At 48.0% G+C, this 15,395-nt stretch overlaps 1 protein-coding gene across 1 annotated transcript in view; it reads right to left on the bottom strand.

The window, feature by feature from the left end:
* Positions 1-14,942, bottom strand: part of NPR3 (natriuretic peptide receptor 3) — a 41,557-nt gene extending 26,615 nt beyond the window's left edge. The window contains exons 1-3 of the mRNA XM_086480161.1: positions 14,228-14,942; positions 9,428-9,550; positions 2,149-2,315 (exon numbers count right to left, since the gene is read on the bottom strand). Coding sequence (XP_086336287.1) covers positions 2,149-2,315; positions 9,428-9,550; positions 14,228-14,942 — 1,005 coding nt within the window. The remainder of the gene's footprint in view (positions 1-2,148; positions 2,316-9,427; positions 9,551-14,227) is intronic.
* Positions 14,943-15,395: the final 453 nt, after the last annotated feature.

The following is a 15,395-nucleotide window of genomic DNA, read 5'->3' as shown; positions in this document are numbered from 1 at the left end:
CGTACATAGATCACAAGTCCTCCCTCTTTCCTGACAAGAAGAGACTGGGAAGGGTGCAGAAAGCCAGGTCAGAAAGGAAGAGCAGGAAAAGGAGTAGGAGAGGCAGCAGCAGAGACCCACGCCACTGCCTTGTCCTAGCAAAGGCTGACGGTTTTGGATAAAGGAGTGCTTGGTGCAAGACTAAAAGCTTTGGATAACAGGTGGGAACAGGATACAGGGACAGGCAGCCCACAGAACCAGGCAGAAGAAGGTCAAGGACAAGGCACGAGGGAGCCAGGCACCAGTGCAACTGCCCTAGAGCAGCCAGGAGCACTGCCAGCATGAATGACTGATTGCACAAGCAACCATGGAGTGAGGAAAGAGAGAAGGGGACTTCTGGCAGTGGTTATGCAGCTGCGCAAGGAGTCTCCCCAACAAACACATTAGCCAGCAAAATCTCGCCCTGCTCTGGCACGGGAGAATTTGCTCTCTCACGGATCCACTTCTGCTCATTGACCATAACAGGGCTTGCATCTACCCAGCGTCTATCAACGCTGAACTTGAAAAGGGCTTGCAGTTGGGTCTCCATCCTACAGAACTGCAGAGCATCCCCTTGCCTGCCTCCAAACTGCCCACAGACAGCATCCTGAGCTCTCTGCAGTTTAACGCTTTTCTCATCTGAGGAACTGTCACACTGGACCAGACTAGAAAAGCCATAAAACTGTTGATGACTGGATCTTTAATATTCAAAATGACATTTCTCACCAACCACAACCAAGAGCACATGGCAGATTTTGAAGGTGCATAGCTTGCTAAGTGCCACTTTCAAAAGGGCACATAAAGAAAAAAGGGAGGAACAGCACAAATCACAGTCTCATGACTTCTTCAAAACTCATTCAGCAGATTCTTCAGAGAGCAGCATCTTGAACTCGGCCATTGGGGTTTCTCAACTAACCCAAGGCAAAGAATGCCAACAAAAGACTATTTCTGTCTGCCTAGACTCTGAAAGTTTCACAGGAAAAATCAAGCCACTGATATGATTCAAACTTCACAGTTTAAGTAAAATATTTAAGTAAAATAAAGTTCTAAGAAGCACAGGTTTTCTAAAAACAGCTGAAGTTATGCAACAAACTGCAGGAATGGTAATTTATTAACACAACATTCAAATTCATCAGTTTATGCTTCGAACTAAAGATCATGCCTCTGCCTGTCAGGGACACAACGCTTAAAGCAAGGGGATGCTTAAGCAGGAGCTTGAGTTGCTTTCCTGAGTTTCAGGCTTAAATTCCTAGCTCTCATTTCCTACATCTAAAGACTGACCAAACTCTCTTCAAGCCTCTTTTCTTTATAAGTATATTTGGAAAGTTTACTCTCCATCACGGGGAAGGCTAACCGTCTGGGAATTACTTGTATCAGCATGCAGAAATCCCTATAGGTGCATGTTATACATTCTTGCTTTCACAGACTTTTCTATGAAAACACCTAACAAATTAGCTTAGTAGTAGCTCAAAAGCAATCTTCAGAAGCATCTTCCTCCTACATTTGGAGAGATTAAAAAAAGACATACCTTCCCACATCCATCTCTGGAGGACAATGGTACTCCCCTAGGCTTAAAACAACTCGCAACGACTACCGATATTTTAGACAGTTTAGAATAAACAACAGCAACAATCTGAATATGCTTAGTTGGGAAATAAGACCACTTTTCACATTCACATCAAGAAAAACTTCATCAGATGCAATACAAAGAGTGTAACCTTCCGAGATCTGATTCTATCAAAAAAAAATTATTGGGAGAAAACAAAAAAGAAAAATATACCTCTTTGCCTGTCAAAAAAATGTAAGCAGGAGGGAGATCTGGCAATCCGTCTTTCCCCAACCTTCCTGCTGATGACGAAGGGGACAAGCACAGGACAATTGGTCACGGATGGTGATGCACAGACCTAGTGCACCCAGACCAAGTCTATTCTCGCTATTTACATTATTGACAAAAAAAAAAAAAAGAAAAAAAGAAAAAAAAAAAAGAAAAGAGATAATACACGCAACTGTGGGATTTTACATCTGAACCCAGGTGATTCTGTCCTGATAAGGTCTCACTACTACTTTTGCTTTAATCAGAAGCATATTTTTGAAGATGCTAAGACCTGAAGCTTTTGATCAAGTACTTACATAGTCATCCTCATGCAGACCTTGCTTCTGAACAGAACTTTTCACCTCCAGGGAAAATTTCTCAAATTCAGGCTTCACAGTCCTCAGCAGAGTGACAGTTTGAAGGTACAAGTATGCCTTCTTGGCTTCAAGGTCATGTTTGTCTCCTCTTCTCCACGAGCCATTTCCTAATGGGAAAACAAGCATATTTCCAACTCCAAATTGGGTACCATTACAGGACTGCCTTCCTTTTTTCACCCAGAAGTACCCTCTCCTGCACCTTGGGGAGACGGCAGAGTACTAGGGAGAACTGAACCCATTCATGATGTTCAGGAAACCAGGCAGGGAGGAATGGATGGTGGGAAGTAAATGTGCAAACAGAAGGACAAATTTACTCCCATGCTGTGCTTGCTTATTTTTAAAGGGTGGGATAAAGCCTAAGCACGAGAAGACACCTTGGAGAGAAAAAAAAAAGTGTGCCAGATCTTAAACACAGAGATATTTAAGTTAAAACAAGTGAGGGAGGATTCAACCACAAAGTTTTTGTTACACATCACTCCACCGGCGACACTCTTGGGCAGTCAGAAAGGCACCAGTAAAGTCAATAGTACAATCATTACCCCAAATGGGAGGCAGATGGTGCAGCTACTTCTCCCACAGCTCTCCCACCGCGGTTAAGGAGAAAACCATGTGTGCAGTGGCTGCCAGACCAGCCCTGCTCTTAGTGGAAGAGAAACACTTAGAAATAAAATGGGATCCTGCGCCTATGCTGTATTTACACGTTTTGTGTCATAGCACGCGTACAATTTAACTCAGACCACCAGTAAAGTAATCAGATTTTTAAGAAACAGGGTAGCTGGCTGATTGTTAATTAGCAGAGGAGTCCTTCTGCCTAACAGGGCCTGACCTTAGCAGGTCCTGAGACCGTGATTCAAAGCTTCACAATTATCAGTGGAAAGGTTCACATTGCTCTGGAGCAGGTTTTGTGCTATGCTATGTAAATGATAAATAAAAGAGGCCTAGAGGGAACAGTGGCAGCCCTAAGCAGTGTGCCTTTCAATGCTTACAAATAATTAAAAGCTAGACAGTCATTTCATTTTTCGAACAACAGCAACGAACTCCATTACAGCTAAACGAGCTAAGAGGAAGATAAACTCCTAAGGGCGACCTAGAGGCACATAGGACCCTGAGATGAGAGAAGATGTGGCTCATCTGCTTGCATCAAGGACCATGGTGTCATTTGGATGAAGAGAAGCAAGCGGTTTGGGAGTGGAGATGCTAAAGGAGATGCAGTCGAGGAGGCATCAAACCCATGGTGCTCTTTGCACAGCGCTACCAGCTGCACCACATGCCTGCAAGAGCAAATTAAAGGACAGAGCACCAAGGTCCTCGCGATGCAAGTGAGCACAGAGCCTGCGTTTTGTCCTCCCAGAATCCCAGCACTGCTGCTGGGACTTCCCCCCCCTCCCCCCTTTTTTTTTTTTTGAGAATAAATGTAATTGGGGAATTAGAATCATATAACAGTTTCAGTCGGAAGAGACCTTCAAGATCATTGAGTCCAACCTTTGTCATAGCCCTATCAACACCACTAAACCATGTCCCTAAGTACAGCATCTACCCGTCTCTTAAACACCTCCAGGGATGGTGACTCCACCACCTCCCCAGGCAGCCTGTTCCAATGCCTGACAACCCTTTCAGTAAAGAGATTCTTCCTATTAGCCAGACTGACCCTCCCCTGGTGCAGCTTAAGGCCATTTCCCCTTGTTCTATCACTTGTTACTAGGGAGAACAGACCGACCCCCGCCTCGTTACATCTTTCTTTCAGGTAGTCATAGAGAGCAATAAGGTCTCCCCTCAGCCTTCTCTTCTCCAGGCTAAACAGCCCCAGATCCCTCAGCCGTTCCTCACATGCTCCAAATCCTTTACTAGCTTGGTAAAGGAAATGCTCTGCTTCCTCAGAGATCACAGGGGAAGGAACAAATGATCTGCACTTCTCCAGAGGACAAGTCTTTCCTCCTGCTCCTTCTGGCCCCGGGGCAGCTTCCTTCACTCCCAGCATAGGGTGGTAGGCACAGGACCACCTGAGCCCTTTTTTCCTCTCTTTTCCACCCCAGGAAAGCCTTATTTACCACAGTTCAGCATCAGCTAGGACTGTAATCTTTGTATATACCACGAACCTTGCAAATTCTTGATTTCTTTTTTTTTTTTTTTTAACTCTTTTCCTTGTCTTAGAAAGAAGCTCTAGATACACTTACCTTAGTTCAGGGATTTCTTTGACAAAGTTTAACCAATCAAAATTACTTACACCAGGATGCTATTCATCAGACCTGACGGAAACACTGGAGAGCAACTAACGTCCCACTGTCTGGTTTTGCCCTCAGAGGTAGCACTCGTCCCTTCAGTGACTGCACTTTGTCCTTGTTACTGCTTTCCAAAAGAAAGAAATGCGTGTCTGGCAATTGTAAGCTAGCATGTCTTGCCAGCTTCCCCACAAGGGGTTACAAGTCCTGCCAGAGCCTCGAAGCTGAAAAGCTTCTGTCCCAGCTGGGTACCTGCATTTCAGAGGTGCAGTATTCAAGAAGTATGGCAGAGATTACAGCACAGAGGTCTTTGCTATAGCTTTCCATTTACAAATGAGGATGGCTAAAAAGGGTGAGATTATAGACCAAAGGAAATGGTAGCGCTGGTAGAATGTAAGTAAGTTTCTGTCCTGGACACTATACATATTTATTTTTTAAAATACGGCACTGGGAGCAAGGAAGGTACACTTGCATAACAGCATTCCTAGAATAATTTACATATTCAAATTCCTTCATGGATTATTTTGCAGGAGGTTGTCTTGCCACAGTACTTATGTGCAATTATTGCAGCCTTGGCATTTAATACGCCTGCTCTTCTGAAAAAATCAAAACTATTCAGAACAGAGGGCAACAACAAACTGCAATACGGTCATTTGAACTTAAAGGCAAAATGCCAACTTGCCAAACACACCCACTCTTAGATTTTGTAGCTTTTATAAGGTACAAAATCTAGTATCTCCAAGCACTGGCAACAGGGAATTTGGGGGAATTTCTCTACATTTCCCTTTTATGTTTGCTTTCAACATGTGATGACCATCTGCACAAAAGTAAACTTCTAGTGCACAGTCATTTCAATCTTCATGGGAACCACATCCACAAAGAAACAGAAAAATTGGTTTAAAATAATTACTTAGAAATGTCAGGAAATGCCACATTCTAACTGCACTACATCAGAAGACAGACCGTTTTCATTAATCCCTTGGAAAAGCTACAAGACTGGACTACCTGTGATGCAGAGCAGGATGGTGCTGAGGCTCCCACACGACCATGGGGCAAACGGGTATTGCCCCCACCACCATGCCGCAAAAAGGTCCCACACAAGGATGGCATAGCACTGCCCCCCTACACAGCTGAACAAAGTCCTGTCTACGGGGGACACCCACCCCACATCAGCTGTGATGTCAGGGTCCCTCCTGGGGTAGGGTGCTGAGCCTGGGGATTGCAATGCTGCCTCCTGCAACTGCCGCTACCTCCTAGCAAGTACCATCCTGGAGAGTAAAACCATTCCAAAATGCAGCAGCCCACCTCCTGCAGCTGCTACTCTTACATGAGCATCCCCTGTTCAAGTAGAATTTTGGGTATCATTTGTCCCAGCCAGCTTCAGCACTTCCCAGGTTGTCACCCTGTGCTCGTTTCAGCCAAGGCAAGGAAACCATCAGTTGTAGTGAACGATTCATCTGAGCCACTGTGGACACCTAAAGATGAGGTGAATTGCTGTCCAGGACTGCCTACTTCTCTCCTGTGATTCCAAAGGGGAGCCCAGCTCACACACAGACTTGTACCCATGGCCAGATGAATCACTTCTGATGCACTTCTACTCTGTAAGATAAAACACCGCAGTAGCACAGCAGTAACGAGCCACCACTGGCAGCCAGAGGGGTTACTTGATCAGTGGTTTCCAGTAAAGTCAAGCCTCCAAACCTCCCAGGGTCTACAGAAAGACCAGACTTCAGGGTTTTGTGACTGCTGATATGGATACTGAGGGGAGCATTGTCACCAAGGATGAGGAAAAGGCTGAGGTACTTAATGCCTTCTTTGCCTCAGTCTTTAATAGGCAGACAAGCAATCCGCAAGGTAATTAGCCCCTTGAGCTGGAAGATGGGGACAGAGAGCAGAATAAACCCCCTGTAATTCAGGAGGAATCAGTTAATGACCTGCTCTGTCACCTGGACATCCACAAGTCTATGGGGCCGGATGGGATCCACCCATGAATACTGAGGGAGTTGGCAGAGGAACTGACCAATCCACTCTTCGTCATTTATCAGAAGTCCTGGTCAACAGGGGAGGTCCCAGATGACTGGAGACTTGCCAATGTGACACCCATCTACAAGAAGGGCTGGAAGGAGGATGGGGGGAACTACAGGCCCGTCAGTCTGACCTTGGTGCCAGGGAATGTTATGGAGCAGTTCATCTTGAGAGTGCTCACATGGCATGTGCAGGACAACCAGGGACTCAGGCCCAGCCAGCATGGGTTCATGAAGGGCAGGTCCAGCTTAACCAACCTGATCTCCTTCTATAACCAGGTGACCCACCTAGTCGACGAGGGCAAGGCTGAGGATGTCACCTACCTGGACTTCAGTAAAGCCTTTGACACCGTCTCCCACAACATTCTCCTAAGAAAGCTGGTGGCTCATGGCCTAGACAGGTGCACTCTAAGCTGGGTTAAAAGCTGGCTGGACGGCCAAGCACAGAGAGTGGTGGTGAATGGAGTTGAACCCAGCAGGTGACTGGTCACAAGTGGTGTCCCCCAGGGCTCAGTATTGGGGTCAGTCTTGTTTAACATCTTTATCGATGATCTCGATGAGGGGATCGAGTGCTCCCTCAGTAAGTTTGCAGATGACACTAAATTGGGTGGGAGTGTTGATCTGCTCAAGGGCAGGAAGGCTCTGCAGAGGGACCTGGGCAGGTGGGATCGATGGGCTGAGGCCAATGCTATGAGGTTCAACAAGGCCAAGGGCCGGGTCCTGCCCTTGGGTCACAACAGCCCCAGGCAGCGCTACCGGCTTGGGGATGAGTGGCTGGAAAGCTGCCCGGCGGAAAAGGACCTGGGGGTGCTGGTCGACAGCCGGCTGACATGAGCCAGCAGTGTGCCCAGGTGGCCAAGGAGGCCAACAGCATCCTGGCCTGTGTCAGAAGTGGTGTGGCCAGCAGGAGTAGGGAGGTGATCGTGCCCCTGTACTCAGCACTAGTGAGGCCGCACCTCGAATGCTGTGTGCAGTTTTGGGCCCCTCACTGCAAGAAAAGACATTGAGGTGCTGGAGCGTGTCCAGAGAAGGGCAATGAAGCTGGTGAAGGGTCTGGAGAACAGGTCTTATGAGGAGCAGCTGAGGGAACTGGGGTTGTTTAGCCTGGAGAAAAGGAGCCTGAGGGGAGACCTTATTGCTCTCTACAACTGCCTGAAAGGAGGTTGTAGTGAGGCGGGGCCCAAGAAACTAGCAACAGGACAAGAGGAAATGGCCTCAAGTTGCACCAGGGGAGGTTTAGATTGGACATCAGGAAAAATTTCTTTACTGAAAAAGCGGTCAAACACTGGAAAAGGCTGCCCAGGGAAGTAGTGGAGTCACCATCCCTGGAGGTATTCAAAAAACGTGTAGCTGTGGCACTTTGGGACACGGTTTAGTGGGCATGGTGGTGTTAGGTCAACGGTTGGACTTGATGATCTCAGAGGTCTATTCCAACCTAATGATTCTAGGACTGTATGGCTACACCTTCAGCTTTTTGCTGTGGTCCTGATTAAGGCTGCAACGTCAAATGGTTTTGCTTATGACAAAAAGGATGAAGTCACTCCAAATTCAGCTCAACAAAAAGAAAACCTTGATTCAAACTATTGGCTTTGATGTTGTTCTGCAACTTCATCTTTTAGTTATTTACGTGATTTCCTTACCACCTGACAAAACTTGGCACTTCTTTAGCTAACCTAGATGACACATGCACTTCTGTACGTACCTACATCTCTGAATTTAAACAGCTACGTACATTCATCATAGAGCTTTTCAACAAACAGCACTGTTAACTGTGAAATAATCTCAGAAGTGGTAGATGGGTAACAAAAAATTTATGCAAAAGAATTTAACTTACAATTAACATTCATTAAACAAAATACATCACTCTTTTGTGAGTTCAGTTATTCCTGTCGGTTAGCTTTTTGAGGCTTGGAACAAAGAAAAAAATACCCAAGTTTTCCTTCTTTCTCAATTCCCACTTGGTTTTCAATTTGAAATGAGTTTGTTATTGTAGCGGATTAGTTCAGGCAGCCTACAGGGGGGAAACAATTTTCTCTGCACCTGCAAAAGAGGCTGCTCCTTTCAAAAGCCACATTGACACTGCAGCAAAACCTAGTTCCCAGACATGAATTTGTCCAAGCTTCAGCCACCTGATGTGGTTTAAAACTCAGCAAACGTGTTGCTTCAGTATTACTTTCATTTAACTGAGATGGCTGTAGCAGCTGAGCGCAGGTTCAGTCCCTGCCATGCACTGCCATAATATCAAACGTAAGTGTATTTCAAAAAGCAAATGTATTTAATTTATATTTTAAAGCAATGTTTTAATTTGACAAATCTAATCCTTTTTATTTAGGGGTGGAATCAGCCACTTTTATTCACCCTACTCTAGTAAATTTGGACTATTCATGTCCCATGAAGTGATTTCCCTTCAACACAACAACACTGCTGAATATTTTTGCAGATGCAGTTTCTGATCAAAAGCTGAAAAAAATTACACGTGTGGATCCCCCAGCACAGAGATGACTTCAGGAGACCCAGGCCCTGCAGCTGCCCATATTCCTGGCCATTGCTAGTGCCTCCTTCCAGCCTCCAGGCCACCGGGCAGCCAGGAATACTCCTGCCCTGAGATCTGGCAGTCACAAGGCTGGGGACAGTGCAAGCCACGTAAAGCTGAGCACACACACTGCAACATAGAGTACCCACATCTGGCTGCTATAACCAATGCTTCTGTCTGGTGCTGCTTCCCCCACAAGTAACTAAATAAGTATTGCCTACAGTGTATTTGGCATCTTGTGATCCACCCACTGGCAACTATAGCCACAAGGTCCATTTTATTTCCTGCAATACCACAGCCCAAGTGGAAGATAACTGCAACAACTTGGAGACACAGTGGTGTATTCTGGGACTTGGTGCTGCATATTTCGAGGCTAACAAATCTAAAAATATTACCAGGCTTAAAGAAGGCTTTGCAACATACTTGGGCAGGAAAAACATTACCATATGATGAGCTGTTGAAGAGTTCAATATTGAAGAAAGCATAGTCCCCATTGGTCATTCCTTGACGATGAGCAGCTAACATGATGTTTCTGATTGTGTCGCCACTGGCACACATGATTACAACTGGTGGAAGAAAATGAAAAACACAGATAAGAAGCAGTTCAAGAACTTCAGAGAACAGCCTGTTAAGCATGAACGCTGCCAGAGGCAGTGACCTCAGCTGTCCTCCCAGTGTTGCAACAAACATGACAACGCAGATGGCAAACAAAGCTGATTTCCCAAACAGCTGACGGAAGACAGGTACCAAACAAAGAGAGGCTTCCTCCTCCCGTCTCCTCTAAAAATAATTAAACAGAGCCTGTATGTGATCTGGTTTTTTACCCCTGCAACATGTGGTAAGTTCTGGCTTCAAATTTCTTCAGCTGTATATATTCATAGAGTCAACTGCAACCATAAGCCTCTGTTGTTACTTTGAAGTGGACATAAGACAACCTGAAGATGTAAGAATTAAGGTGATGCAATGACATTACCATTTTAATTTCCATTCCATTGAACAGTCTGGTGTAAACTGATCTTGCCTACACCTCAGCTATCTAACATTTAGGTATCTGGTCTAGAATTTGTTGCCTCGCTACTGTTAATGGAGAGCAGCATGTCTGCGGCTGTCTAGGGAAAGTGGTATGAATCTCTCCAGAACACGAGTCTCCCTCCAGAGACTATTCAATAAGCTGAGGCAATGACCTTTAATGGGACACTTAATATTGAGAAATGAGGAAAGCAAGTGACACTTTTTGAGCATGAAGATTAATGGTGGTTACAAGATTAAACACCACAAGGCCTCATTTATTGCAGACCAAGAGCTAAGCAGGGGCTCTGCTGCTACAGTGGGACCTGCCAGCCCAGAAGCATGTTCCATGTGGGCACCACAATCCACACTGTGACAGCTGTGGTTGAGAGGTCGCTTCCCCAAACTGCTGGGCAGGAGGGACTACTTCCCTTGCCACCCCTTACCTCTGCAAAGGGAAAGCAGAAAGCCAGTTGAGGTCTTCAGCAATGGGGAGACACCTCCCACACTGAGCACATCATACTATAAACTTTTATGTAGGTTCACAAGACTATGGGTATGTATGAAGCTACTGACATCAGAGGGAGCAGCTAAGTATTGTACCAGTGCATGCCTTGGGGCTGTATTGTACAGCAAACTTGTAAGAGATCCTGTTGTGACGATGATTCGAAACCAACTGCACGCATGTTTCCAAGAACGCTGTCACGCATGGCAGGGCTCAAAAGCTACAATAATGTACGCAAATATTTTCACCCCAACAATAAAACTGAATCAAAACCACATTCAGCTTTTCTGGGTAGAAGTGCTTGCTATTACAAGAAATGAGAAGGCCAAACAGGCCAAATCTTTTCGCACACAATGAATCTTCTCCCATCACTTTCTGGTTGGATGCCATCACAGGCATAAAGCTCCAGATGCGCTGCTGGGGCGAGTCACGTTCAGTACATCCCCATGCTTCAGGAGAGTTATACCATGCATAGCTCTGTCCTACTGATTATAGCAGAGTAATATAATAATTTCCAGAGCAACAGAGCAGGACATATTTCATGACCATTGTGAAGTATATTAGCATGAAGGAAAAGAAGAAAAAAAATTTTCTTACAATAAAATTTGGATCAGATCTTTTCCAGATGCACATCAGGAATGAATTTGTCTGTTCCTAATTTCAGTATAGGTGAGAGATTTCCTTTTGAAACGTTTCTTTGCTGCCCTCCCAATTCTCTCTTGAATTCGCCTTTATAATTCACATCTATCATAAAATCATAATCTGTAGCTGGAATCAAAGAGATTCCCACACCACTAGTAAAAGACATTGAGGAAAAGGAATAAAACAAAGAGTGTGGGGGAAAAACCCTACTTTAAAATACATTAACTCATATTTTGTAAGCCTCTAAAGGAATGTAAGGGAAGTAATATCAACTATTTGGATGTGGTTTTTAACCCAGCAGGAGAGCAAAGATTACATATTTCAAGAATTTGAAGCAAATAAGCTATGGGCATGTCTATCTCAGTCTTCCAAAAATGTAAATTACGCGTATTTAACCTGCATCTGTACCTTACTATTATGTACATACAAAAGTGTACGTGCAAACACATACAAAATGTTCTCCCTCCAGTATAATACATGCAGACCACAGTAATTCTAACACTAATATCCTGAATTTATTGACTAGGATCATTGACTCATCCTGCAATTATTCAGAGTTTAAGTTCAGTTTAAGGAGTAAGTGTTCCCTTTTCTGCACACATCCCTTGGACTACGTGTTCACGCAGAACACATTTAAGCATAGTCCTGGGTTTGTGAGCATAATAGTAAACCTGAACCTACAGTGTCAAGTCTGCAGTGAGGCTAACTGAGCCTACAAGTGAGCTTGAACTACTGCTGAAATCCACTGAAGACAAGCGGTTAACTTTTATCATCGTATTTTTCATCACGATTTTGTTGTGACTCCACGACTTGAGCCTTTTGAAGTAGACGGGTGCCCAGGCCACGGCTGACTAGTGCCTCTGCGTCCCGGACCCCTGTGAGCTCTGTGCAAACCCCCAGCCAGCAGTAACCTAACCTGTGGGGCCAGACTCTGCCCCGCATCCCCACGGGCCTGCTGGTGGCGCAGCTTTTTTTCTCAGCCCTGGGAGAGTTTCAAGCAGGTTTCCTCTGTCTGCTTGAAAGACCACTCCCACTCTGTCGACTCAAGGAAGCCCAACCACTCAGGTGGGACCACCACCTGCCACAATCTCTGGAAACAGAGAAGGTACAGGGTCAAAGGCCAGGACAGTGCCAGGGTAGGTGCAACACAGGAGCCCTTAAAAACTCCTGAGAAAACGAGCCAATGAAAAAAGTTTCTAGAAAGTGCTTTGGACAGTGCCCTGTCACCCACAAGCCCTGCTGCCCCATTGCGGGGACCTCCAAGAAGTCCCCAGGAGAAATGAAGACCTCATCTGGTCAGCTGAAGCACATGGTGCATCCTTCACATGACAATTTTTAAATCATTGTGACAACCTGAAAGATGCTGTGAGCAGCAGGACCACGCCTCAGGCCCAGAGGAACGTGCCAGGTGAGTCCTGCGGCCAGTCTTTGAAGTCAGAAAGGCACAAGCAGAAGCTGAATGGCCCCACTTGCTGTCTTTCGCCATGGCAGCATGAGGCAGAGAACAAATGAAGAGGTGCGGTGGCAGGAGGGACCCCACATGGCACAAGGCAGGCGGAAAGAAGACAGAATGATGCAAGACCAGAAGTCTCAGCAAACCATTTAAGCCTAGGCTGAAAGCAAGCCTCTCTTCCCTGACTGTCAGCATGGTCTGAAGAGCAGGGCTGTCTTTAGCCATCCGTCATATTCCCACAGCTCCTTAAGGCTAAGGGCAAACACTCTTCCTGCCGTAAGCACGCTGTTATGCTCTTAGCATCAGGAAAGCTGACTAAAAAAAGAAAAGCATCTTTCCCCACATAGTGGTTTCCTCTAGCACACATTTCTTTCTCTCCATTCAGTATATTTCCCCAAATGGTACTTACTAGGAAAGCTCTATTTTAAGCACCTGCTTTGGTGAACAGAGAATTAAAGAGCCATATGCTAGTACACCTCAGTTATCTCACACATGATCCTGTGCACATTAAGGATTTCACAGAAGCATAACGACATCAGCCATGAAAGGCTGCTCCATCCACAGCTCACGGCACCATAACACCAGTTGTGCCAGTCACACATGGCATGATCTTTATCGGTCCAGTTTTAATGCTATTTTAACATTCTACAAATGGAGATGTAAAAATTGTGCAAAGCATCCTGTACATTTATGCCTCTTTTGGAAAAAAGCTAAGGACTTTCTTTACCTTGAACCTGTGGTCTGCTCCTAGAATACACCTTTTCTTTTTTTCCAATAACTTACTGGGGAAGCCTATGGCTGGTAAACGCATCTAACAAAAAACGTCTTTTAGATAAGCCCATGTATCCATGCATTACTCGGTGAGATCTCAATTTAAGACACATCTAACTACAAATTTGCACATCCCAAAGCACTTGGAGCATTTTACTACTTCATGATGCAAAGCCAGTTCACCCATCCCGGAGGTGACTTCCAAGATGTTTTACAAGCCATTTATCTCCACGGTGTTTTGCTAACAGTTGGTGGCGATACTACTGCACACACTCATGGGTTTTGCATCCACACACTCCCTTAAACGACCACTTCCTCTAAATGCATTTGTTATTTACGAGGTACTCGACGGAGCTTCCAACGGCAGGAGCCGGGAAAAGGATCCCCGCGGCAAGACACAGAAGCACGAGAGGGAAACATCTTTGCTTAGTCTTTGAACTTTCAGAGAGTCATTGCAAAAATCCCAGAGAATAAGTAACAGACTGGCTGCTCTGCAGATGCGGTGATTTTGGGTAACCCGGACTGCTGCCAGAAAGCCCATTTCTCACTATGCCACAAAACCCTCCTAGCGCGGTCCCCGAGGGCAAGCCTCCCTCCCTGCCTGCCGCAGGCAAACCTCTAACGAAATTCTGCGGGCACAGCTCCCGCTATGGGGCAGCTGGTCCCCATCCGTCGGGGGTCACCTGGCCCGGGGATACTGGCACAGCACGGCAGCCAATCTCCCCATGAGTGGGGAGGGGACGTGCCTCCCCTCTCCCGCAGGACCTTCCTTTCCCTCCCCGGTGCTCCCAGCGCCCCGTCCCTGACCCCAGCCGCCACCGAACGCCGCCGAGGAGCCCAGCCGTGCGCCCCGCCGCCACTCACCCCTCTCGCCGGTCTGGAGGGTGCGGACGACGTCGTCGAGGTCGAGGTGTCGGCTGCTCTCGTCGAAGCTGTGCACGGCCATGTGGAAGGCCTCCTCCTGGAAGACCACATGGACGCCCTCCATGGCGAAGTAGCAGCTGCGCTCGGGGTTGCTGTCGCTGTAGAGCAGCGTGGCCCGGCTCCACTGGTGGTGGCGGAAGAGGGCCAGCAGCATCTCGCCCATCTTGGCATAGGCGGGGGCGACGCGGGTGAGGTGCGAGTACTCGCCGCCCTTGGCGCCGAAGCCGGCGGCCAGCGCCCCCGCCGACAGCATGGGGACGTCCCAGTGGGCCGCCAGCCGCGCCACCGGCGCCGCCGCGTACTCGCAGACGGGCCCCAGCAGCAGGTCGGGGCGGCGGCGCTGCAGGGCCACCATGTCCACCAGGCTGAAGAGGGCGCGGTTGCCGCACGCCGAGTCCTCGTAGGTGAGCTGGAAGGCGTAGCCGGGCGGCAGGCCGGCGCCGCTCTCCCGCAGGCTCCGCACCGCGTACTCGATGGCCGGCCGCACCCGCCCCAGCGAGAAGAGGTAGGCGTCGTCCTGCGGCAGCAGCACCAGCACACGGATCAGCTTCTCCTCCTCCTCCTGCTCCGCCGCCTCCGCGCCCGCGGGGCTGCCGCCCAGCGCCGCCCGCGCCGCCAGCACGCAGCAGAGGCTGCCGAGCAGCCAGGGCGGCATCGCGCCCGCCCCCCCCGAGACGCCCGAGCTCCGGCAAAACTTTTCGCCCCCACCCCCCTTCCCCGCCCGCCTCGAAATTGTTCGGTCGTGCTTTATTTCTCAGGTGTTTGGCGAATTCACAACCTGCCCCCCGCCTGCGGGTTACGGACGGAGCATCTCGGCTCTGCTTTTCTTGTTTTCTTATAGATAGATGATGATTATTATTATTATTAGCCCCCGCCCCCCCCCCCGCCGGATCCCCCCGCGGGGCTGCCGGGCTGCGCCCTCCCCGCTTAAGTAGCGCGGGAGCGGCGGCAGCTCTCCGCACGCCCTGCGCGGCGCGGCCGGGTTTGTGCGCAGGGAGGAGCCGGCCCGGTCGCTCCCGCCCGCCCCGCCCGCCCCCTCCGGCTCCGGCGGCTCCCCCCGCCCGCACACCTCTGCCGCCGGCCGGGGCGGGCGGGCGAGCTGCGAGCG

Source organism: Leptosomus discolor, chromosome Z (assembly GCF_034619465.1).
Source record: "Leptosomus discolor isolate bLepDis1 chromosome Z, bLepDis1.hap2, whole genome shotgun sequence".
NCBI lineage: Eukaryota > Metazoa > Chordata > Aves > Leptosomiformes > Leptosomidae > Leptosomus > Leptosomus discolor.
This window is presented reverse-complemented; position numbering and strand designations above follow the sequence as displayed.